This window comes from Sus scrofa, chromosome 1, assembly GCF_054392235.1.
Source record: "Sus scrofa isolate SSC_HxYL_T2T_F1_AM1 chromosome 1, Sscrofa_HxYL_maternal_Yorkshire_Landrace_v2.0, whole genome shotgun sequence".
NCBI classification, from domain to species: Eukaryota; Metazoa; Chordata; class Mammalia; order Artiodactyla; family Suidae; genus Sus; species Sus scrofa.
Window position 1 is genome coordinate 21928545 of NC_139383.1, and position 26149 is coordinate 21954693.

Sequence of the window (26149 nt, forward strand, 5' to 3'; positions counted from 1 at the left end):
TTGATTTACAATGTTGTGTTAGATTCAGGTGTACAGCAAAATGATTCAGTTATATATATAATTTTTCAGATTCTTTCCCATATAGGTTATTACAAAATATTGAGTACAGTTCCCTGTGCTGTACAGTAGGTTGTTTATTTATTTTATATATAATAATGTGTAACAAATCTATTTTTTTCTTATTAAGTATTATTCACATATAGTTGAGTTACAATGTTGTGTTAGTTTATGCTGTACACAAAAGTTATACATATATAGATTCTTTTTCATTATATTTTATTGCAGGATATTAAATAAGATCCCCTGTGCTGTAGAGTAGGACCTTGTTGTTTATTCACCCTATACATAAGAGTTTGCCTCTGCTAATCCTAAATTCTCAATCCTTCCTTCTCCCACTCCCCTTCCCCCTTGGCTACCACAGTTCTGTTCTCTATATGTGAGTCTGTTTTTTTTTTTTTTTTTTTCTTGTATGTGTGTTGATTTGTGTCATATTTTAGATTCCACATATGTGATATCTTATGGTATTTGTCTTTCTCTTTCTAACTTCCTTCGTTTTGTATGAGAATCTCTATTTCCATCCATGTTGCTGCAAATGGCATTATTTCATTCTTTTTAATGGCTGAGTAATATCACATTGTCTGTAGATACCACATTCATCTTTCCATTCATCTTTTGATGGACATTTAGGTTGTTTCCATGTCTTGGCTATTATAAACAGTGCCTCTATAAACATAGCGGTGCATGTAACTTTTCAAATTATAGTTTTGTCTGAATATATGCCCAGGAGTGGGATTGCTGGATCATATGGCGACTCTATTTTTAATTTTGTGAGAAAGCTCCATACTGTTTTCCACTGTGGCTGCACCAACTTTCATTCCCAGCAACAATGTTAGAGGGTCCCATGTCCTCCATAACCTCTCCAGCAACTAATCTATTTTTAATAAAAGCAATCCTCTCATCTTTATCATTAAATGAAGAGGCCAATATCAGCCTCTCCAGACAGTTTCTAAGTCACCAAGACTAATTTTTCAGGGAGTTATAAGAACTTGCTTTAAAAATACTTGAGAAGAGTGGGAGCGTGTCCTGTAACACACAGTCCTGTGGCATATGCCCCGCAGAGTCAGGGCCCGGGGCTCCTGCAGACACATTCTGTGAGCCTCAGTGAAGAGAGGAGCATGTCTTAAGGCTGATGAGTTTTAAATCCTTCCCCATTAACTTTTTAAAAATTGTTTTGTCTTCCCTGAAATGTTTAAAATAGCTTACTTCACTGTATTAGCAGTTAGTTCCTGACTGAAATCCTATGTTATGCAAATGTTTAAGAAGTAAAATCTATGCAATTTAATAATTAAAATATTTAATAGTATTTTATTAATAAATAATGAAAAACACACAAGAAATGTTTTATTCAGACAATCTTAACCTCCAAGGACAACAGACTTCTCCAAGTGGAGGTCTAATGGTAATTTATTGAAAGTAGCCCAAATTTCATTCCCAAAATGTTCTGCTGTTTGTTGACAGCTCTTCCTGGGGCACAGTGAAGACCTGGTGCAGAAACTACCTCCTGCTTTTCTGTGCCCCAAATTATTTTCTATGTCTGAATCTATTTCTAATCCTTCCTAAAACTTCCACCTCAGCTGTATGATTCTTTATATAATGTGAAATTGGAAAGAGAAAAACCCTAAAGAACCAAAAAACAAAAAAGGTGTAAAGTTTTCTTTTTCTGCATTTTTATCCTTGAAGCAGAAAAAGAAACAGCTGATACAATTGTGTCCTTTAATGTTTACCCAGCAGCTGTTCTTCAGGTGCACTGTTTTATATATAACTTTCTGAGTGGTGGGCGTGCTCACTGGTCTTATTGTGGTCATGGTTTCATGGCAGATGCATGTGTCAAAACATCAAAATGTGCACTTTAAATATATGTAATTTATTTATTTTTACCAATTATATCTCAATAAAGGTATTGAAAAAAATTTTTTAAACACACACACATAATGCACGCAGTACTCTTCTACTTCCAAAGCTACACTGTCCAATAAAATCCGGTGGCTAAATTCAGTTAGTGAAAATGAAAGAAAATTAAAATTCAATTCCTTAGTTGCACTTGACACATTTCAAGTGCTCAAGTGCCATTATATAGCCAGTGGCTCCCACTCTAGACAGTGTAGAACTCTGCCATAATTGCAGAAAATTCGACTGGGCAGCATGGTTGTAGCACATTCTCCCATTCACCCCTCATTCTCACAGCCATGCCCTGCCTTACTTTACCTCACTTTACTACGGGTCTCCTGCTCTCAGCCTCCACACTGAAACTAGGGTGATCTTTTTAAAATGCAAATCTGGGAGTTTCCCTCATGGCTCAGAGATAATGAACCCATGAAGTTCATGAAGTATCCATGAAGATGTGGATTCAATCCCTGGCCTTGCTCAGTGGGTTAGGTATTCGGCATTGCCGTGAGCTGTGGTGTAGGTCACAGATGAGGCTTGGATCCTGTGTTGCTGTGGCTGTGACGTGGGCCAGCAGCTACAGCACCAATGCCACCCTTAGCCTGGGAACGTCCATATGCCATGAGTGAGGCCCTAAAAAGACAAAAAAAAAAAAAAAAAAAAAAAAAGCAAATCTGCTCACTACTCTTCCACTCAAAATCCCCCACAAGATAAAATCCCTACCCTTGTGAATGGAAATTCTGGAAAGACTGTCCATCTTCATGCCCCCGACTTTCCCTCTCCCCCTTCTTGAGCACCTGGTCCCGGGAAACATTGGTTCATTCACTTCCTTTGTCTAGAAAGTTCTCCACATGCATTTTACTTGGTATATTTATGCTTAAACTTACAAGTTAAAAAATGATCTCATCTGTGAATTCTTCCATCTCATTTGGCCAATTAAGTGGCTCCTATTTTTTGCCCTAGAGCCTAAATGTTTTAAGGACTTATTGAGATTTTCTTAAGGGGTTAATATATAGCTCTTTCTATGAGTGTTGTATGTGGGTCTGAAAAGAGGGTATGATCTCTGGGTAGCGTAGGAAGTTTGATGTGTATATTTTACATCGGCCACATCGATGGCATTTTACAACACGAACAACATTTTCTCTGCTCATACCTGGTCTCAAATATAATGCACATATTTATATGTATGGAATGTAACATGATTATATTTTTAGTAAAGGATTTTTTAAGGCTTTAAGCCTCAATTTCTTTGACTGTCATAATAAATTGTGTATATGAATCCCCTCAATTAGAGACAAATAATTGAATACAGTTTTAGTCTCTCCCATTCTCCCCCAAACACTACTGCTTTTTAATGTCAGCCTCCAGGTCAGGTAATTATGTGACTTATTCTGTGTGTGTGTGTGTGTGTGTGTGTGTGTGTGTGTGTACCTGTCTGTCTTTCTATTTATCCATCATGGGGTGGAACCCTCATGAATGGGATTAGGGTCCTTCTAAGAGGAGACATGAGAACGCCTCTCTGTGTTTTCCACATGTGAGGATCCAATGAGAACATGGCTTCTACAGCTAGGGAGAGGGGTCTCACCAGACAGTGGATCTGTCAGGACCTTGACCTCAGACTTCCAAGCTTCTGGAACTGTAAGAAATAAATGTTTGCATATTAAGCCATTCCATTTATGCTATTTGTTATAGCAGTCTGAATAAGCTAATTGTGGAGAAGGCCATGAGAGTGTGTAAAATACTTAACTGTGAACAGTGTGCACAAGCTCACTGTTCACAAACACTACCCCCCCCACACACACATTATCAATCCTGAATGCTGAGAAAATCTTCTTCCCAGCTCTCTTTCTTATTCGATTCCCAGAGCACTGGCAGTTAGGCTCTAAGCAGGAGTTAGAGTCTTCTCAGGGCATCTAATCCGTCAAAGCAGAAAGACCTACAGGTGGGAAAACTGGAGAGCATCAAACTGTCCAGACAGATCCTCTAATGGGAAGTGTTAGGTTGACAATCTCTCCCATCTGCTTAGAGTAGAGATACAAGTTGATTTCTTAGTATCTCTCTCTCTTAAACATGTACAGACAACCAGGAACTCTCTCACTTCTGGGGAAAGCCTAAAATGAAAGAGAGACACCCAAATAAAAAAGCAGCAAAAGCAACTTGTAGTCTACAAAAAACATATAGAGAGTAATAATAAGTTTAAAACATGATCAATACCCTCAAGAAATAATAGATTACATCTAGACAATAAAAATAAGATGCTATAAAACAGAAACATAAAAAGAACTTTTGGAAATTGAAAACATGTTTGTAGTTGAAAAGCTCAATTGAGGGTTGGTGGTCAAAGAAATTCCCAAGGAAGTCAAGCAAACAAAAAGGCACAGAGATAAATGATTAGAGGAAAGATTGATGAATTAGATGACTAGTCCTGACTGTCAAACATCTGAATAACAGGATTTTCAGACACAAAGAACAGAGAAAAACAAAGGGAAGAAATTACCAATAAATAATTCAAGATATTTTCTAGGCCTGAAAGATACCAATCACTTGATTAGAAGCGATTTGAAAAGGATTTCTGCCCAGCACTATAAATGAAAAAGATACATTCCAAGGCACATCATCATAGAATTTAGGAATGTTGCGGATGAAAAGAAGATTCTAGAAACAGAGACTCTCTGATATGTATCAGACACATGCAGAGTATCAGGAGTCAGCATCGTCTTGGACTTCTCAAAGCTACATTGGGGCTAAAAGACAGTAGAGCTAGAAAATGATAGAATTCTGAAGGAAAAATTCTTTCTGACCCAGAGTTCTGTGCTGATTCTAGCTCTTCACTCAAATGTGAAGATAAATAAAATTTCTGCTCACGGACATACAAGGTCTCCAAACATTTCCACTTATCATTTCTTATGAAGTTAGTAGTAGAACAAGAAATGCGAGCAAACCAAGAAAGATGAACCATGGGATATGAAAGAAGAAATACAAGATTCAGTCCTGGAGGGACAAGGGGGCAACCAGCGTGACTCAGGAGACCAACATACCAGGGTGCCATCACCATGACACCTTAGCCCACTGTCTGTGTGTTTAACCTGACAACCAGAGTGTGCCGCCCAGATTCTGATCTGCCTTTTGCTTGTCTGAACCACATGCTGATGAGTTTTTCCTCCTCTTTCCATGTTCTGCTACTGGATCAGCTGATTCTCCTCCCTCCACTCTCTGTCACTCCTCCTGGAGATGGACCAAGCAAGGAGCAGGGAGTACAGAGCAGCCCTAGCATCTGGTTTACACTAGACCCCTGCCAGATACACTGAGTACCATTAACCTCATTTTTCCCAACTTCCTAATGGCCTCGTCCGTCCACTGAGTGCCCCACGAGGGCCTCTTCTAATTGCTCAGGAAGCTGACACCTATGATCTAGAGACTGTCGAGTTTCATTATACAGTGCGATATAATTGGCTTTTTTTCTTACACAGTTAAGTGGGTGCTTTTGCTGCTCTTTTTTATTAATCTAATTTCACATTTATTAATATGTAAGATTATTAATAATATAATACTTGTTTAAAGGATAAATAATTTTTTCATCCTTGGGCCTTAATTGGTCCTTGTAGGCAACAGAAGAGTTGACAACATGGCTGTAGGAGAAGAAAAAAAAATGGCCTTGACATGAAGGTTAGTTAGACTGAAGACCACCTAAAAGAGATGAGTTATAGGAGCTGATACAAGCAGTGGTCAGCTACCCCTGCAGGTTGTCTAAGGTCATGGGGCAAGCATCTTCATGGTCCTCTCCACAGTTATCTCATTGAGAGCTATTCCAGTGTTTCTTTTTATAAGATTCCCATAGCCATTTGAGCAGAAGGTTAACATTCAGGCCAATTTCAATGTGTGGTCATAGACTTTGTCCTCCAAAATTATCTGTAATTTTCCACTATCTTTGAACTTTAAGGATGATAAAGACAGTATAGGAATGGTTGTATATAAAAAAAATTGATTTCTTGGAGTTTCCACTCTGGCACAGTGGGTTTAGAATCTGCTGCCATAGCTCAGTTCACTGCAGAGGTGCTGGTTCGATCCCTGCCCTAGCGCAGTGGGTTAAGGATCTGGCATTGCCACAGCTGCAGCTACAGCTCACATTCAGTCTCCAGCCAGGGAACTTCAATAGTGCTGTGCATGCAGCCATAAAAAGAAAAAAAAAATTTTTTTTTTTTGATTTCTTAAAGTTAAGCAAACATTCTCTGCTCTTTATAGCATCTTGAAACCCTTCCTCATTGCTCGTACATTTCTCTTGTTTCTTCTAATGGCTATTGTCTATAGCACTGATCTTTCCCTGAAATATTGTTGTTTATCTTTTCTTTGTGTTTTTGTTTCTTTGATTAGATTGTGAGCTCCTGAAGCACAGCAAATACCTTCTGCTTCTAATTAGCCCTTTAATTTCTACCACATTGCACTGGAAAAGGAGGACTGGCTTCCATCTCCTGAGTTCTTATTATAAGCTAGGTCAAGCTGGTTATAACCGTCTCATTGCATGTGTACAACAGCTCCGTGAGGACAGGCATGAGATCATTTCCAATTTCCAGATGAGAACGTGGAGGCTTAGAGGGCTTAATAAAGAGGTCCCTCAGCAAGGGAACGCGGGAGCTGGCAGAGCTGGCATCAAAGCTGCACCTGTCCGATTCTGCAGCCTGAGAGCCTAGGCCCTAGGCTATTTGAGCTCACCATTCACTTCCTTTTTGTTTTAGAACAGCTTTCTTTCACCCTTAGGAAGGTTAACTCAGGAATTTGTCACAAAAGGCCATGAACGCTGGTTTTTTGTTAGTTTCTTTCTTGTCAATTACAATTGTTCCTTTTCACCAGCTGAAGGGCCCGTGGCTGGGATGGACAGAAATGAGGGGATGCTGAAGGATCTTGCGGGGGGTGATCCAGAGTTTGGGGGTCTGTGGCAACAATCAATATGCTAATCACCTAACAATCCCCAGAGAGTTGAATCCGGGTCTTTCCAGAGGCCTGGCACCCACACTTTCCATTTCCATTCCCCTGGGGTAGGGGACACAAAGGCGCTCCGTTCTGGTTGTGGGGGGATGTCTGCTGGAGTCACAGACCCCACTCTGTGCCCATGTCCACACCCTCTTCTCAGGCTCCTTTGCCTGTCGTTTCTCCAGATAAAAGGGATCAAGCCTCACAGTGGCGGGGACAATTTGGGTTATAAAACCTGCTGTCTCAAGTAAAGAGAAAGAATGAAAATTTGGGGGGAGGGGAGTGATGAGGACAGGAATCAAGAGAAGGGGCTGAAGGCTGATTAATGGGTAAAAATAACCAGTTGAGTAATGGCCTTGCTAGCCAATGGCCACAAGTCTGTGAAAAGGAGGAGGAGGGGTCCCTATGGAGAATGGGGATGGGCCAGGAGAGGGAAGAGGTCACAGCCACTTTTAATGTAGGATCCATGCCAGGGCCATCTCCAAAATCTGTTTTCTTGTATCTTTTTTTTTTTTTTTCAGAGCAGCACTCCAAGGCATAGGGAAGTTCCCAGGCTAGGGGTTAAATTAGAGCTGCAGCTGCAGGTCTACACCACAGCCACAGCAATGCCAGATCCAAGCCGCATCTGTGACCTACACCACAGCTCACGGCAATGCCGGATCCTTAACCACTGAGTGAGGCCAGGGATGGAACTGGCATCCTCAGCTATACTAGTCGGGTTCATAACCCATCTAGCCACAATGGGAACTCCTTATATCATCTTTTAAAATGTTTAAATATTTGATACACACAAAAAATATGTTTATAATCCCAGGTTATTTTTAAGCCTTTAGCACTGCATGTCTAAGTAAAAGGCAAGAAAGCACACAGTAGGTAAAACAGGTTCTGTTTCTGAGTGAGAATGCAAGAAGTGGAGATATGTCTTTACTTAGACTAGAGCATTGAAAAATTTCCCCTTGAGTGCTTGAAAGAGTATATTGCATGTCAAAAAAAAAATATTTTTAGGGAAGCGAACTGCTTTGCCCTGTTTTCAGGGTTCATATTCACACCCCCTACACAGCTGACTTGGAGATGCTTTACATTCAAGCCCTCCTGCGGGGAAACAGTCTTTTCTTTTAGTGATGCTCAGATAATAGAGCACTCCATGCCCTAAATAACTCTTCTTAAAAATTAGATTGTATGGAAAGAGATTAACTCGGGGAATATGATTTGCAAAATTCCAGAGACTCCAAAACTTTAAAGGACATCTCTTAAGAGTGATCCGTCCCAAAATAAGCCCGACTAGGACTTGGTCCCACTGGATGGTGGTGCCTCATACATGACAACCCAGATGTTTTCTTCTACTTACTGGATTTCTTCCCCTGTTCTCCAAGACTCCAGCCCAGATGACAAGGATGGAAGCACACAGGAAGCTGAGGATAAGAAAGTCAAGTTCATGGAGTTCTGTTGTGGTACAGTGGGATAAGGATCTGGCATTGTCACTGCAGCAGCTCAGGTCAATGTTGTGGTGCAGGTTCGATCTCTGGCCTGGGAATTTCCATGTGCTGCAGGCGCAGCCCCCTCCCCCCACCCCCACAAAAAGAATGTCAAGTTCTTGGCTTTTATGTGCAAAAATCCTCAGCCCAAACATGAGATAGGAATGGTTTGGGAGAAGATGAAATTGGGCATCACTGGTCCCGGTCATGAGCAGATGAAGAGCCTCTAAGCTGGAGAAGGGGAGAGAGTTTGAGAAGGATTGTGAAAGTTAGATTCCAGAACAAAGGACCTTGTAGTTTGCTTCCCAGGTTGAGCCAAGTCGTTTATGGGATAGAAGAGGAGAGAAATGCCACAGGGTTCAGAGGTTGCTCAGGTAGGGGTATCCTGAAGCAGGGCATTTGGTCTGGAATTCTCTTTTAGCAGGAATATAGTTAATAATGCAAAGGATTTAAATATAAACACACCATTTGTTGACCTTTTTAATAAGAATCATGGAAATAGAATTTGTAAGGATTTCTGTGCTCATGTGACGAAAATCCTGCAGATTGTATACCTGTGTGTGAAGTTGCCTGTTTTACGAATCCTGATATGATAATAAGTAACTTGTCTGACTTCATTAGAGAAAAAAGTAAGTTATCTTTGTAATCTCTTCATTGAAAAATCGTATCATAAAAACCAAGTATGAGTCAAAAAAGGAAAGGAAAAATTCATGTAGAGGTGACGCAGGCAATTAATGACTAAGAATATTTGTTACTTTTCTGGATTTTTCTGTTTGTGATGTTTGTCAGCTTTGCAAAATCAGTGATTTGTTGTGAGTACATGTTCCTGTGTGTATCTCATTTTTAGTGTATAATTTATTATTGAGTTCTTTTTCTTAAAAAGGGCCTCCAATCTGCTGTCGCACAAAGCTGTGTTTATTGCTGATTCAGTTATAGGAAAAAAAAAAAAAAAGAATAGCAATCTTGGCACAGTGGAATTCATGTCTTAAAAATACACTCATGGAGTTCCCATTATGGCTCAGTGGGTTAAGAACCTGACATAGTCTCTATGAGGATGCGGGCTCAATCCTTGGCTTCACTCAGTGGGTTAAGGATCCTGTGTTGCTCTAAGTTGCTGGCCTGGGTTGCAGATGTGGCTTGGATCCCGAGTTGCTGTGGCTGTAGTGTAGGCTGGCAGCTGTAGCTCTGATTTGACCCCTAGCCCAGGAACTTCCAGATGCCATAGGTGTGGCCGAAAAGAGAAAAAATGAATTTTTGTCTTTAAGGTTGATATTCATTTTTAGGTTTCTTTTTCTGTGTGATGTGTTTGGTTTGGTATTAGCAGAAGTGCCCCCAGGCTGTGTAGGGCTCCAGGCAATTTTTTTTTTTTTTGGCCAGGCCTTTGGCTATATTAAATAATCTGATTAAAAATGTATTATAAAATCCATGGGGCCTTTGTGAAGTATAGGTAGAAAAGACATACTTAAGGATTTGTTTATTGTCTAATTAGTGCACATAAAATTTCTTTATAGTATCCGTCTCTTCCTATTTAAGTTCAAGAATCATTTCTTCCAGTTCTTTATTATCAAATGCATGACTTCTGGCTTATTTATCTCCCAACTAGAGACAATGTAACAATGCTACATTACTGGAAAAGCTAGAATCTGTTTGCCAGGAAACAACATAGGTCTTCTTACCTCTGCAGAGCTCTGCTACCTTTTATTTAATGCTGACCACACCATTACTCATCATGTCACATCCCGCATCTCCCACCATGAATACTGGCTTCCAGTGACACCCAGTGAAAGTTGTCACTCTTCTTTGTTGACAATGGCTACAAATGCAGGTCTCACCCCAGGTGTGCAGGGAAATGTGACTGATGTTTCTTTTTCTGGTCATGTTCAGTGTACTGTTTGGAATTTTCGAGAATGAAGGTAGAAGTCTTTAGACTCTAAACAGTACGTTTCTAGAATGTGATCCTTCTCCATGTCGATCACATCGCTGCCATTAGCTGGGAGAAGACTTGAGGGGCCTATGGGTAGAGCAGGAAGGGCAGCCCCATGTGTCCCAGGAAAGCCCACAGTCATCTGGTATGTCTTTAAACCATCCTGAGGTAGCATGGCCACTCCAATAGAGAGGAGAGGGAGAAATCAATCAGACGGGTAATGGGTGGGCAGAGCAGTGGTCTCAAATCCCCTGAGAAAAGGGTGTGACCGCTTCCAGAGGACTGCCTGACGGTCACATGGAGTCTGCAGAAGGGCCTGGGGAACCAACCTGGATGCCAGAGTGGGGACTGTGCGGGATAAAGCATTATCCTGCTGCCTTCAGGGGCTGTGGTCATGGGCAGCACAGTGGTCAGAACATAGGGGGGTGAGAGTCAAGGTCTGGTTCAAATAGGTGGCAAACCCAAGGGTTGGCAGAACTCTTAGTAGCCCAGAGACCTAAACTTGCTATGTGTCTGACATATGTGAGAGTGGCTCAAAATCAGCATAGCAGCTCCATTCTGGAGGCCCAATCTTCCATGGCCCTTCCAAAACAATATTGTGTTAGGCAGAGGGAGCAATCTGCTTGCCAGGCCTCCTTCCTGGAACCAGAGCTTTGCCACTGGGCTCTTGCGTGGACTCGATAGGTAGGAATCCCTGAGCAAACAGGGGTATATTTGAGTCTAGGTGAAGGGTAGAGGGTCTGATAAGAAAGAATATGGGAGAAGGACCTAGGAGAGTCCAAGTCCAATCTCAAGCCACCCTGCCCAAGTGTCATTGGTACCACCAGAGGGGACCTAGAAGGTCTTAAGTAGTGCACTCCAAAGTATGGAACTACCTGGGGCTTAAGGGTCCACGGCAAGGACCCCGCTGGCTTGGGTCTAAGAGCAGTACTGGATATTGGTACTGTAGACTGTATGATTCATATTATTTCTTCTTTAAATGTCTCCCCCCCACTTTTATTGAGATATAATTGACATATAACACTGTATTATTTAATAAGTACAACATGATGGCATAATGATATATGTATATAGTGCAGAATAATTAGCACAATAAAATTAGTTAACACCCATCATCTCACATAGTTATAATTTATTTTCTTGTAACAAGAACTTCGGAGATGTACTCTCTTAGCAGCTTTGAAATATACAGTATTGTTAACTGTAGTTACCCTGTTGTATATTACTTTCCCCAAAGTGATTTAACTTATAACTGGAAGATTGTAATTTCGACCACTTTCGTCCACTTCCCTGACCCTCCACTTCCCACTTCTGGCAACCTCCATTTTGGGGGAGACCTCTTGAAAGGGGGGATTTTATTATTTCTTCTTCAAGTGTTTTATGGAATTTTCCAGTGAAGACTTCTGGGCCTGGAGTTTTCTTTGTGAGACTTGAATTAGAAATTAAATGTATTCAAATTATGTAGGCCATTCAGGTTTTTCTTCATGAGTCCATTTTGGTAGTTTTTGCTTTTCAAGTAGTTTTGTTTATCTAAATTTAAATTATTGGCATAAATTTGTTCATAATATTCTCTTACTACCTTTTTAATTTCAGTGGGATTTCGAGTGTAGTGCAGAATTTCCCCTCTTCCATTCCTAATGTTGGTAAATATTTGTCTTTTTTTTCTTTCTTGATCAGTTTAGCTAGAAGTTTATCAATTTTATTAATATTTTCAAAGAACCATTTTTTGTTTCTTTGACTTTATCGCTTGTTCATTTCCTATTTCATTCTTATCATTATTTCCTTCTGTCTTTGACTTCAGGTTTGTTTTGATTTCTTCTTCTACCTCCTAAGGTAGAATATTAGAACATTGACTTTAGACCCTTTTTTTATAAAATAAGTGTTTATAGCTATAAATTTTCCTCTAATCACTGTTTTAGTTGTAGCACACAAATTTTTATATACTGAATTTTCAATTTCACTTAATTCATCTTAATCTCATTATAGCTGAATAACAAATTTAAAATGATTTCAGTCCTTTTAAATATTTGAGTCATTGTATTGCTCAGTATATGGTCTGACTTGATGTATGTCCTATGTGAACTTGCAAAGAATGTGTATTTTTTGTTTTGTTACTGTTACTTTATTTTTTAAATGATTTTTATTTTTTCCATTATGGTTTACACTGTTCTGCCAATTTCTACTATACAGCAAAGTGACCCAGTCAGATATATATATATTCTTTTTCTCACATTATCTTCCATCGTGTTCCATCATAAGTGACTAGAAATAGTTCCCTGTGCTATACAGAAGGATCTCATTGCGTATCCACTCCACGTGCAATAGTTTGCATCTATTAACTCCAGACTCTCAGTCTATCTCATTCCCTTTCCCTCCTCCCTTGGGAATCACAAGTCTATTCTGCAAATCCATGAGTTTCTTCTCTGTGGAAAGGTTCATTTGTGCTCTATATTAGATTCCAGATATAAGTGATATCAGCCATAAAAAAAGAACAAAATAATGCTATTTGCAGCATGGATGGAACTAAGATTTTCATATTAAGTGAAGTAAGTCAGAAAGAGAAAGACTGGAGTCTTGGCTCAGTGGTTAATGAATCCGACTAGGAACCATGAGGTTGCGGGTTCGATCCCTGGCCTTGCTCAGTGGGTTAAGGATTTGGCGTTGCCATGAGCTGTGGTGTAGGTTGCAGACGCGGCTTAGATCTGATGTTGCTGTGGCTCTGGTGTAGGCCAGTGGCTACAGCTCCAATTGGACCCCTAGCCTGGGAACCTCCAAATGCTGCAAGAAGCAGCCCTAGAAAAGGCAAAAAGACAAAAAAAAAAAAAAAAAAAAAGTGTATTTTGCAGTTATATGGAGTGGTCTTCTAAATGTCAATTAGGCCAATTTGGTTGTTAGTATTATTTACCTTTTCTATATCATTACTGATAGCTTGTTAAATTGTTCTGTTTGTGTTTGTTACTAAAAGTGTTGAAATATTCAATTATAATTATGGATTTGCCTATTTCTTTTTTCAAAACTATGAATTTTTTTCCTTACATATTTAGAAACTCTATTGTTAATTGCATGCATATTTAGGATTGTTATGTCTTTTTGATGAATTAGCCCTTTTATCATTATAACATGTTTTTCTTTCTTCCTGGTAATATTCTTTGTTAGGAAATTTATTTTGTCTCATATTACTATAGCTATTCCAGTTTTCTTATGACTAGTGGTACATGGTATATATATTTTAGTCCCTTTATCTTTAACCTATAATTTTATTTTATTTTATTGGCCATGCCCACAGCATGCAAAAGTTCCCAGGCCAGGGGTCAAACCCACTCCACAGTAGTAATCAGAGTCACAGCAGTGTCAGTGCCGGATCCTAAACCCACTGAGTCATCAGGGAACTTGTGTAAGTTTATTTTAAAAATAAATTTCATATAGGCAGAATATAGTTTGGTCCTGCCTTTTTACTCAGCCAGAAGATTCTTACATCTTATGAAATATTTAGATTCATATAATTATTCAATGTTTGGGTTTAAATCTAAAATCTTATTTATTTTCTATTTATCCCATCTGTTTTATGGTTCTTCCCCCCTTTTTCTTGCTTTTCATTGGATTATTTTTTTACTAACTTAATTGAGAAATAATTCATGTACAAGAAACTGTGTTCTCTTAAAATGTAAATTTGATGAGTTTTGATAGTTGTATACACATATTGAATCACCACTACAATTAAGGTATAGAACACATCAATAATTAGGCATTTTCAGTATTGCATTTTATCTCCACCATTGGTATATTAGCTATATCTCCCATTTTTAGTAGTTGCCTTTGGATTTATAAATTACATCTTTAAATTATGACAGTTTGTCTTTGAAAACATTATACCAATTTATGATTTATGGAAGAAATTTGCAAAGTTTCCTCCTTCCATTCTTTGCACTGTAAGTTTTCATATATTCTCCTCCAATATGTGTCTTAAACCCCACTATATATTGTTTTTTTTGCTTTAAACATTCATTATCTTTTGATGAGACTGTAATATGAGAAAAATGACTTACATATTTACCCACAAATTTGTCAACTTTTAATGTTCTTCCTTCTGTGTGGAGACCCAAGTCCCCATCTTGTATGGTTTGCCTTCTGTTAGCAGGGCAGGTGGAAGTGCTGATGACAGAGTCTCTCAACTTTCATTTATCTCAAAATAAATCTTTATTTTGCCCTAATTTTGGAAATATATATCTCTGGTTATTTTCTTTTTTTTTTTCTTGTTATTTATTTATTTTTTTATTGTTATTTCCCCAACACAATTTTTTTTTCCCCTCATAGTACAGCATGGGGAACCAGTTACACATACATGTACACATACTTTTTTCTCCCATTGTCATGCTGTGTTGTAAGTATCTAGACATAGTTCTCAGTGCTACATGGCAGGATCTCATTGTTAATCCATTCCAAAAGCAATAGTTTGCATCCATTAACCCCAAGCTCCCAATCCACCCCACTCTTGGGCAATGACTAGTCTATTCTCCATACCATATGCTATCACTCATATCTGGTATCTAATATACAGCACAAATGAACCTTTCCACGGAAAAGAAAATCTCTGGTTATTTTCTATCAGCACTCTAAAGATGTCATGCCATTTCTTTAGGCTTACATAATTTCTGAGAAGAAATCTATGATTCTTATTTTTATTCTTTTCTGTGTGACGTCTTTTTTCTGTGGACACTGTAAGATGTTCTCTTTATACTTGCTTTCAGTAATATTATTATTTTTATTGATATGATTTTCTTTGTCTTCTGTGTGTGAGATCTTTTGAGCTCAAATTTGTGAATTTATAAATTTTTAACAAATCTGGGAAAATTTCTGCCATTATTTATTCAAATATTATTTTCTGCTTCCCCCCTTTTGAAAAATAGGACTCCAATTACATACATACATTTTTCCCCCACTCTTCTATTCTCTGTGCTTCAGGATGGGTAATTTCTATTGCAGCGTCTTCACATCTACAGATTCTTTCTCCCTACATTCCCTAATCTTCTGTTAACCCCACTAAGAGTATTTTTCATATCTTAAAGTTTTGTTTGCATTTCTTTTTTTCGTCTTTCCTTCATCTCCCAATCGTGTTAACTTACCCTCTGCCTTCTAGACATATGGTGTATATTTATAATAGTTGCTTTAATGTCTTTGTCAGTTAATTTCATCTCTTTATCAGTTCTGAGCCTTCTTCTTGACTGACATTTCCCCTGGTTTGGGGTCAAGTTCTCCTGCATCTTGGCATGTCCAGAAATTTTGATCGGACACCAAACATGATACATTTTGTCTTGAGTGCTGAATTTTTTGTTTTGTTCTTCCTTAAAGAGTATTGTGCTTTATTCTGTCAGGCAGTTAAATTTCTAAGGATCAGCTTGATAATTTTGAAGCCTCTTTTAAGGCTTTTAAAGAGTGGAACATGAGTAACCTTTACTCAAGAACTGTGACTCATCCCTTGCCCTTCCTGCCCTTTCTGTTTGGTGAGGCCTTCTTAGTCTGGCTTTACATGAGCTCTTGGATTTATTCAGCTTATATTACTTCAGTAATTGAGCTTTTCCTCAAATTTCAGAGCTTCATCCTCTTCATGTGAGGGCTGATATTTGGCCAAAGACTAGAAGGAATTCTATCCATATTTCTGGAGGCCCTTCTCTTCAGAGCACCTTCAATTTCAGTACTCTGCTCCACACATTCTAGCCACCTCAATCTCCCTGAACTCTAGTCTCCTTTGACCAGAGTTTGAGACTCCCCTCCCAGGGCTATGATCTGGGAATTGCCTCCAGGCAGGAAGCCAAGACATCATAGGAATACAAAGTAAATTTCCCTTTCTTTAGGGATCCTAGCCTTCATCCACACTATTGACCAATGTCTGAAAATTAGTACTTTTATTACATTTTAACAATCTTTTCTAGTTTACAGTGGTGGGGGAGATAATGCCAGACCCTATCACTTCTTCATGGTGGGAAGCAGAAACTGTCCAGATGCAATGCACTGTCTTTCAGCTTTGCCTCTACTCCGAGTGTAGAATATGTGTGGCAGATGACCGGGCTCTCTCACAAGTGCAAACTCTTCTTGTTCTTAGACTTCCTCCCCTCACTCCTACTACCCTCGGTTCTCAGAAACCTTTATCCCAGACTTTAAATTCGACTCTTAAAATCAATATGGGGGGAGTTCCCGTTGTGGCGCAGTGGTTAACGAATCCGACTAGGAACCATGAGGTTGCAGGTTCGATCCCTGCCCTTGCTCAGTGGGTTGACGATCCGGCGTTGCCGTGAGCTGTGGTGTAGGTTGCAGACGCGGCGCGGAACCAGCATTGCTGTGGCCCTGGTGTAGGCCAGCGGCTTCAGCTCCGATTAGACCCCTAGCCTGGGAGCTTCCATATGCTGCGGGAGTGGCCCAAGAAATGGCAAAAAGATAAAAAAAAAAAAAAAAATCAATATGGGGTCCTCCTAAATGATAACTAGTGCCGAGGTTAGGGTCTTAGTTTGAGCCAGTTTAAATGGAAGACTGTCTCCTGGGAGGGATCTGTCTTTAGAAAACCATGATGTAATATAAAAATTCCAAAATGACTGATGACCATAATACAGAGTTTACCTATGTAAATAGAGTGGTAAAATGGTGATGGAGGACATTTGTGCTTCCCTGGAACTGCCTACCAGAGTCCATGGTTCAGGATAGAAACTGCCAAGTGTCTCACATTTAAGTTCAGAGAACTGGCTTCTGGATGCCAGTCCCACACTGTGAGATTTGCTAACAGAAGTCATCCAGCAGAATCAGTTTCTAAAACCCTACTGCTCTGGTCTTTATAGAAGACAGGACACCAAGGGGCAAGTGTACTAGGCTCTGAAGCAAGGTCCATGAGGTATTAACAATGCCTTTTCCTTCCCTTGCTAGAGAGCCCGAGAAGCAGGCAGCAGGGTCTCTATTTGTTCCACCCTCTTCTGTAGAAATCTCTGTCTCCCAGGAGTTCGCATCCTGGTGCAGTGGTTAATGAATATGACCATGGGGTGGTGGGTTTGATCCCTGGCCTTGCTCAGTGGGTTAAGGATCTGGTGTTGCTGTGAGCTGTGGTGTAGGTCGCAGACGTGGCTTGAATCTGGTGTGGCTGTGGCGTAGGCCGGTGGCTGTAGCTGTGATTAGACCCTTAGCCTGGGAACCTCCATATGCCATGGGAACAGCCCTAGAAAAGGCAAAAAGACCAAAAAAAAAAAAAAAGAAAAAAAAAAGAAAAAACTCTGTCTCCCCAGTTCCTTCCACCCTCAGTAGGAGCTGTGGGTTGGGGGTAGGGTGGAGCCCCAGAGCTGATTGGAGCATTGGGTGCTGCTGTTGATGGAGCTGTCAGAGGGCATGCCCTGGATCAGCCTGGGTTCTCACCCACCCTTGGCTTGACAAGGATTGAAGAGGGCCTGTCACGGAAGGTAGCTGGGACTGGACAGAAGCAGAGACGTTTGGGTAAATTGCTCATTGCCTTGGAAATAGGGAAGCTTAGAAGAGAGGAACTGTGCGAGGGTGGGCCCTTGTGGAGATCCCTAAAGACATAACGATTTCATTTCCCCTCAAAGCCAGAGTCAACACTTGATTCCTGCCCCTCGGTGTTGGACAGAGTGGCAGAGAAGGGACTTGCCAGCTCTGATGTCACTTGCTTTGTAAGCAGAGATCCTTTCCCCTCTTTCCCAGTTACAAGGAAGAGAGAGTTTGGATTTCAGAAAACCCAGGATTAAATATTAATCCTGTATGGGATAAAGAAGTAAGGTGTCTGGCCCAGGTAGGGCGTTAAGATAGAGGATCCAGAACGTTTAGTGCTGCTTGAAAATGAATGAAGTTCATTTTTGTGAACATCTACCTTGAGACTATTCTGTAAAACTTATACATATGCCTGTGTATGTATGTAAAACCAGAGATGACATTAATAAAGCTTTTACATTGTTTGATTTGCTAGCAAAATTCTCTGGAGAGAATATTACTGCATGAACTGACTTATCTGAGGCTTAAAAAATGTATATTTTCAATAAAGTTTGGACATAGATGGTTACCTCCCTTCCTGGCACATGTCCCTGCAGCAAATATAGGCATTTGTTATTACTCCAAAATCCTTTGAATTGTACTTGAAATTAGAGTCATGTGTCTCAAAAATTTTCATTGCTTAGTTGATGAGGAGGCAATGTATCCAAATGTCTTTGAATGTTTCCATGGGGACTTCTTCAATGACCGTCCACACTTCCATTTCAATAAATCAGAGTCTGAATGACTTTGACGGGCTTGTCAGCATGGGGTAATTGGTTTGGCTTAGTGAAAGATAACACTGTTGGTCACTCAATTATTAGAGTGCCACAAATATGAGTTTTAGATATTACTGTGTTGCTCTTTATGTGTGATTAGCATAGTATGAGACCAGTCGGCATAAGTATATAAAAATGCTTAATGATAACATGTTTTCATTTCTTATTGCTGCTGTAAAAAAAAATTACCACTATTTACTGGCTTAAAACTCAAATTTATTACTAACAGTTCTGAAGGTCAGAAACCCTAAAGTCAAGGTGCCAAGAAGTTCTAGGGGAGCGTCTATTTCCCTGCTTTTTCGAGGATCTAGAGGCTACCTGCAACCTTTAGCTTGTGGCCCCTTCCTTGAATCACTCCAGCTTGTGTTACCATGGTCGTATGTCTTGCTATCACTGTTAGCCTCCTGCCTCCTTCTCACAACAACTTTTGTAATTGCATGGGGTACACTCGATAATCCCAGGTAACGTCTACATCTCAAAATCCATATCATAACTGAATGTTGAAGTTCCTTTTGCTCTGAAAGGTAAGATTTCTACTGCTTCCAGGAGACCAGTGGATAGCAAGATTAGTACACAGAATTCCACTCTGCTATATAAATCCATTTCGCTTGGGTCAGACAGCTTTATTCTGCTTCATTAACCCCTTATTTGCTCCATGGTGGATCTTGGAATCCAGTTTCCAGATTTTTGATTTTTAGAGGACATGGCCATTTTGGGGGGATGTTACTACCACATGGTATTAACTAAAAAAGCAAAAAACAGTATCATTTCACACACGTATAAATTGTTAAACTCAAACAGCTAATTTATGATCATCACTTCCTATTTGTCTCTTACCTTCATTTCCTTGGTACATCTGTCTTCCAGCCTTATTGAGACTGTCAATTTCTGGACCATTTACTGTGGCCCAGTGTTTGTCTTCTATCTTTCTTCCCTCCTCGGTTCCTTTTAGGCTCCATGATTCATTCTTTCAACCAGTCTTACATTTTTTATACCTTCTTTTTTTATACTTCATTATTTAATCTATCTGAAATTGTATGTGTGTACATTTTGTGTGTGCATGCATGCGTGAGTGTGTATTAAGGGAGGAATCTTTTTCTTTTTTTTTTTTTTCATTTGTTACATCAATCATTTATTATGCCCTTGCTGGTTTGAAATGCTGTCTTTATTATTTCCTAAATGTATACATATATTAGGACTTCTTTCTAGGTTTGCTTTCTATTTTCTTGATTTTTCTCCCCATCCTTGTGCCATGGCACACTATTTTAATTACTGCATTTTTATAATATGTTTTAACCACAAAAGTATGCTTTACTTAGGTGTCCCTGTCAAGATTTTCCAGTTGTTTTTACTTTCTTATGTTAAATGAAAAAAAAATTTTTGGCAATTTCAGAATGGAGCTCTATAATACTTAAAAACTATTTGGAGCAAGAAATGACCTCTTCAAGAATGTAGTTTTCTTTTCCAGAATTTAGTATATCTTTCCATTTTTATTTGTCTTTTTAAAAAGTGCCTCAGGAGGAGTTCCCATCCTGGAGCAGCAAAAAAAAAAAAAAAAAAAAAATCCAGCTAAGAACCATGAGGTTGCAGGTTCGATCCTTGGCCTTGCTCAGTGGGCTAAGGATTTGGCGTCATAAGCTGTGGTGTAGGTCGCAGACACAGCTCGGATCCTGCATAGCTGTGGCTGTGGTTGTGGCTGGTGGCTGTAGCTCTGATTGGACCCCTAGCCTGGGAACCTCCATATGCTGTGTGTGTGACCCTAAACAGCAAAAAGAAAAAAAAAAGTGCATCAGGAGAAAAATACACATCATTTGGTCATGAAAAATGATATAATACTTTTACTGTATTATATTAAAAATACCATATTTTTATTATAATGTTAGGTTTAGGTTGCTAGTATTTTATCATGATGAGCAAAATTTTGTGCTCTCTTGGCTTTATTTTGAGGGGTATATTAAGTCTGAAAAATAATTTGAGAAGCTTTTCATTGTTTTGCATCTTTGGTACAATTTCTTGTTAAACATTTACCTATTAATTATTATTTTTCTTGCTCCAAAGTAGAGCTAGAAGCACATTCCTCTTCTTCTCCCTCCCCAAGAATGCGGATGGTGGATTGATTGGTCTGTACACTGGCACACAGGGAAGGGAGTAAAGCAAGGACACCCTTTGAGACCTGGTGAGGTTAGGCCAGGAGTTCCATGCCAAAGGGAGAAACCGTGGGTAATTTTTTCTCCCAACTTGATGATTGAGAGCAAGTAGCAAAGTCATCACAATGGATTCTGCTCCAGGGCAAGCCAAGTTTCTGTGAAGGGTCCAGGGATGCACTGGCAGCACCTGGGCTGGGTGGGTGTGTCTTAGCACATTTCCTGCCCCTGGAGAGACAGCCCTAGGCACCCTGTCCAAAGTGAGCTCAGGGTCTGTGGTTCCCAAAGCAAAAATGACCCCCTCCTCCATGGGAAAACCAAACCAAACCCTACATCTGATTGCATAATCCTATTTCCACCCTAGCAGTGATGTACTAACCCAAAGCACTGCAATGTAAGTTGAATCAGCTTATAGCCAAGCCCCACAGGTGTCAACTTCTTTATGCGTCTGTTTGGTGTCAAAAGTAGGAAAGTGTTATCTGGAGAGGGGGGAGTCACAAGGCCCTGAAGGAACTGTCCCAGCAAGTCCTTAAAAATATTCCATTCTTTGAGGTTTCTTCATTCTGAGAGTCATCTGCAGAAATAATTTCCTTTTAAATGGTGGTTTTGCTCTGTTCCCTTTTTTCTTTTTTTAAATATTTAATTTTCTTTTGCATTAATAATATCAATTCTATAGTTACATAAGACTTTTCTTAAAACATAAAGCTTCTTCACTTTGGGTCAAACATAACTTATTTGATGCTAGATGTAACAGTCACAAACATATCAAAAAAATAACAGTAACCACCGTCACAGACATTCTTCTCTGATTTCTGACCTTGAAAGGGAATGCCTTTGACTGTTTCTTTTTATCAGATATTTCTATATTACTAATAGTATTATCAGGAATAAATGTTAAAATTTCTCAAATGCCTCGGAGCACCTATGGAGAGAATCATATGATTTTTTTCCTTTGCGTACTATTGAGACAATGTTTTTAACAAAAATCATAGTATTAAGCCATCTTTGAATTTTTAGAATGAACCTTATTTAGTTTTGAAAACTGATTTCTATAGTGTTGGGTTTATGTTGCTGATATTTTCGTTAAAGCAAGTAAAAAAATTTTTTTTTTTTTGCTATGTTGGCTTTGTTTTGAAGGTTTTATTAATTTTGAAAAATAATTTGGGAAGTGTTTCATCATTCTGTAATCTTGGAACAATTTAATAAACATGAGAATTATTACTTGAAAGTTTTCAAGAACTTGCTCATAAAATACCCTGGACACAACTCCATTTTTGGAAATAGTTAATTGAACAGTAAAAAAACCTCTTCTATGAACATTAGTTGATTACAATTTTCTAATTCTTATTGAACCCATTTTCCTTGAAAATTGCACTTTTCATTGAGTTCTAAGAATTTGTTGCCATGGAACTATAAAAATATTTTTATAATTAAAAATTTGCTCATATTGGTGCTTATGTGCTAAGTATTTTGTGTTTCTTTTCAGTTAACATATCAGTAGTTTGCATATTTCAATGCTATTTGTATAGATGAGACACTATTAATTTATCAATTTTTTTTCTGCTTTAATTTCTGTTTTTGTTTTGTTTTGTTTTGGTTTTTTTTGGTCTTTTTAGGCTGCACCCGAGGCATATGGAGGTTCCCAGGCGAGGGGTCTAATTGGAGCTGTAGCTGCTGGCCTACTCCAAAGCCATAGCAATGCCAGATCGGAGCTGAGTCTTTGACCCACACCACAGCTCACGGCAACACCGGATCCTTAACCCACTGAGTGAGGCCACAGATAGAACCTGCATCCTCATGGATGCTAGTCAGATTTGTTTCCTCTGAGCCACGTCAGGAACTCTTCTGTTTTTATTTTTAAACACTCTTTCCTTATATTTCTCTAATTTATTTTTATGTATTTTTTACCACCTATTTGGCATTAGTATTATTTAAAAATAATTATAGTCAAAGACTTTATAAGCTAGCTTTTTTCCCAACATAATTATTCTTTTTGAGTTTATCAAAAAGACACATATTTTTTAAATAAAAAAAAATACAAGAACCAGGCTCAATAAGACCACTTTCAACAGGTAATAGAAACAAAAAAGAAAGGAACACCAGTGTTAGGTTTTGCGAGGCACCATACAGACATCAGGTTAGGGGTTGCTTGGCTTTTATTAGATTTAGTTTGCTTGCATCTAGGAATTTTCACAAGATTAAATCATGAGATCCAAATACACTCAGGGATTTGACTAAATCAATACACTTATTACTAATTTTGCCTATTTGAGGCAACTGTGACATTATTGCAATAGGGGACATCCATCCTGTTTCCTCCAGGCTCACCCTGTGGCCCAGGTTCATTATTCCAGCTACTTGTAGGACTAAATAAATACTCGAATGCCATACTTCACAAATGTCCCTTTCGTTTTCACGTATTTCTCAACAAGAAACACCACAGGACTTTAGCTTTTCTTGATTAAATAGGATTATAATTGCAAAAATCAAACGACCAGTTTTTGCTTTGAAAACTGGAAGAAGCCAAAAGAAAAAAAGAAAAAAATGTTATTATCAATAATGAATTTGAAAAGAATTCCTTAGAACACAATTGAGGGCAAGTTATTTCGGGACTATCTGTATTCTATTCTCTTACGTATTTCTCTATAAAAGGTGTCCCTCCCCTACCTCCCCTGGGGCAGGGAGATGGAGGCGGATTCCATTGCTTTCTTTGAAGCTTCCTCTCCTGAACTACCAAGGCCCAGGGGGTAAAGAGTCTTCAATGGCGGCTCCATCCTGCTCTTCCATTTAGACTTGGATCTCATTCCAATTTAGGTTTCTCTTTCTCTTCTTCCATACCTAGAAATACAGGCAAAATACTTCATTTGAACATCAGATTAAACTGGGAGCAGGTTTGCCAAAGCTGCTTTGAGAGAACTCTCATCTCTCTACACTTCTCCCCACCCACCCTCCACACCCATCCCTTTTCTCCTAGCTAAGAGGGAAAGTCATTTACAACTTTCTCCAGAAACTTCCTCAGTGACCTCTCTCCCCACCCTTCCCCCCAAATCAGGATAGAACATCTCGGAGACACACCCAACTCTAACAGCCTCTGGGAGTGAAGGACGCAAGTCAGTTCTTGACTCATTGAGTTTGCACAGAAATCCCAACCAGACTGCTTTGTAACCAGCATCCATCAACAGGAGATGTGGAGCTGATGAGTTTCAAAGGGACTTTATTTATTTTTATTTGATTTGTGTCCCTTCCTAAGGCAAGGACTCTGGGTTTTCAAATATCAAATCTTTGTGTTTTTTTTTTTTTTTTTTTTTTAAGACTCAGAGAGAGCTTACTAGCCACAAGAACTATTTATTTCCAGACCCACATGTAATTAAACTCAAGTTCTCCCTCTCTTCAACCCAAAGCCGGTAGAACTGTTTTTCTTCCTGAGAGACTCATATGTACCAGACTGGTAAGACCGCTGCCTGTTGTCTGTAGTGAATAGTTAATGATGTTTCATTTCCCTGGAGATGAAAGTGTTTAAGTCATTCTCCTAAATTAAAGTTAAATCTGGGAAAAGCTCCCCACTTCTTTTTGTTTGTTTGTTTTGTTTTGTTTTTTTTGCTTCTACTTAAATACTTTTGTCCTAAAACCAAATTTTCAGAGCCTTTTTGCTGTAAAAACCCCAAATACTGCCTGGCAGGTTTTGTTAGTATTCTTTTATAAGTTACAAGTTCTCTGAGGACAGAGCTCTTAACTATTTTGTTCCTGATTATATTCCCAGCACCTAACAGAGTGTCTGTCTCATAGTAGGAGCTCAATTAGTCTGTATGGAATAAATGAATAAACAGTGAACACAGAGAAGACTGAACTAGTGGAAAAGCAGTAGAACAAAACATGGAGGATCATCACAATATGGCTTAAAATAGGAGACCCCCTTGCTGCCCCTTTTGCCAGCTCCTAGCATGTGGGTTTTGTGTGGTCGGGGCGGTAGCAGTGGAATGCGGGTAACATGCTCAGAACAGGTGTCCTTGGACAGTCTTTTAGGTTTGGTTTTCATGACTAAAGAACTGGCAGAGATCTGTAACACTTTTTCCAAAGTACTTCTCGGAAATCCTATTAGGGAAAACTTCAAATTAAAGAGTAAGGACGTTTGAAGGGAGGAGGAATAGGGTTGAGGGGGAGAAGGCAGGAGATGGCTTAGTTGTTGGGTAACCAAGGCAAAGGCAGAAAAACACAACACGGATTCTGTTCAAATAGCACACATGACTTGGGTCCCAGCTCTGTCCCATATTCCCTCTCCTGTGGAGAAGCTAATAACTGCTTGCTTTTCTCTTTAAAGTCTCTTTCTTCCTAAGTGTTCTCCTGCGGATGAGTTGAGCTGGCAGTAAGAGTGGAATCTTCAAAAGTGGGGGTGGAGACCAGGGGGTGTTCACCGACCCAGAAGGGAAAATGGCTCCCCACCTACTTTAGTTTGGCAGCTTTGAGGTGGAGGGAAAAAATTAGACAGCTGTAAATAATATTTGGAAGAACCAGAGGTATAATTTCCACACAACTAGAAGAAAGAAACCTGTCACAAAGCTAAGGCAGGATGTTCTTTCAGGAATGTAGAGGAAGAGCTGATTGACCCTGAGAGACTCAGTCATGTGATTCCACCGGGAGAGGGGCCCAATCAGAGGGCAGCGCTGGGGCCCTGGGGGCCTGCGGCTGATGTGTGTGAGTTTGTTGGAAAGTTGGGGGAGAAGAAAGGTGGTGGTTTCTGTCACATGGACCTGGCGCCAATCTCTTCTCCTTTTAAAAAAAAAAAAAAAAAAATTTTTTTGCCTTTTTTTTATTGGCTGCACCTGAGGCATATGGAAGTTCCTACACCCCAGCCACAGCAATGCCAGATCTGAGCCGTGTCTGTGACCTACACCATAGCCCATGGCAACACCAGAGCCTTAACCCAGGGGCTGAACCTGCATCCTCATGGATACTAGTCAGATTCTTAACCTGCTGAGCCACAACAGGACCTCCCTCCTCTTCTTTTTCCTCTTTTGCTTGTTTTCTCTTCTCTTACCCCAACCTTTCACTTTGGGCCACTTTCATTTCTGGTCATATAAAGCTTGACTTTAGTAAGACTGGTTACAACAGTTTGGCATACTGGAGTTGGAATAAATTTTTAGCTTAAACACAGACTATTTCAGCTGTTAGGGGATGAATTATGTCCCCCTCAAATTCAGAGGTTGAAGTCCTAATGCTTAGGACTTCAGAATGTGAGAGCTAAGGCCAAGGGTGTGTCTGGACAATCATTTGCTAAAGAGATCAGGCATGTGTCTCATGGATCCAATTAACCGTCTCCGCAGAAACCAGGAAGGACCTGTCGGGGATCCTCTCACCTGAGGATCATGGGAAAATTTTGTACCAGTAGAAACACTGCCA

General features: G+C 39.5%; 1 protein-coding gene and 1 long non-coding RNA gene across 7 annotated transcripts in view; one reads left to right on the forward strand and one right to left on the reverse strand.

The window, feature by feature from the left end:
• LOC110256604 (uncharacterized) overlaps positions 1–26149 on the forward strand; it is a 138558-nt gene that overhangs the window by 58121 nt on the left and 54288 nt on the right. The window lies entirely within an intron of this gene.
• The window catches only part of AIG1 (androgen induced 1), a 252199-nt gene continuing 248940 nt past the window's right edge, over positions 22891–26149 (reverse strand). For all 6 annotated transcript variants that reach the window (XM_021072473.2, XM_021072467.2, XM_021072459.2 and 3 more), the window contains one exon: positions 22891–23590. In XM_021072473.2, coding sequence (XP_020928132.1) covers positions 23563–23590 — 28 coding nt within the window. In that variant the 3' untranslated portion in view covers positions 22891–23562. The remainder of the gene's footprint in view (positions 23591–26149) is intronic.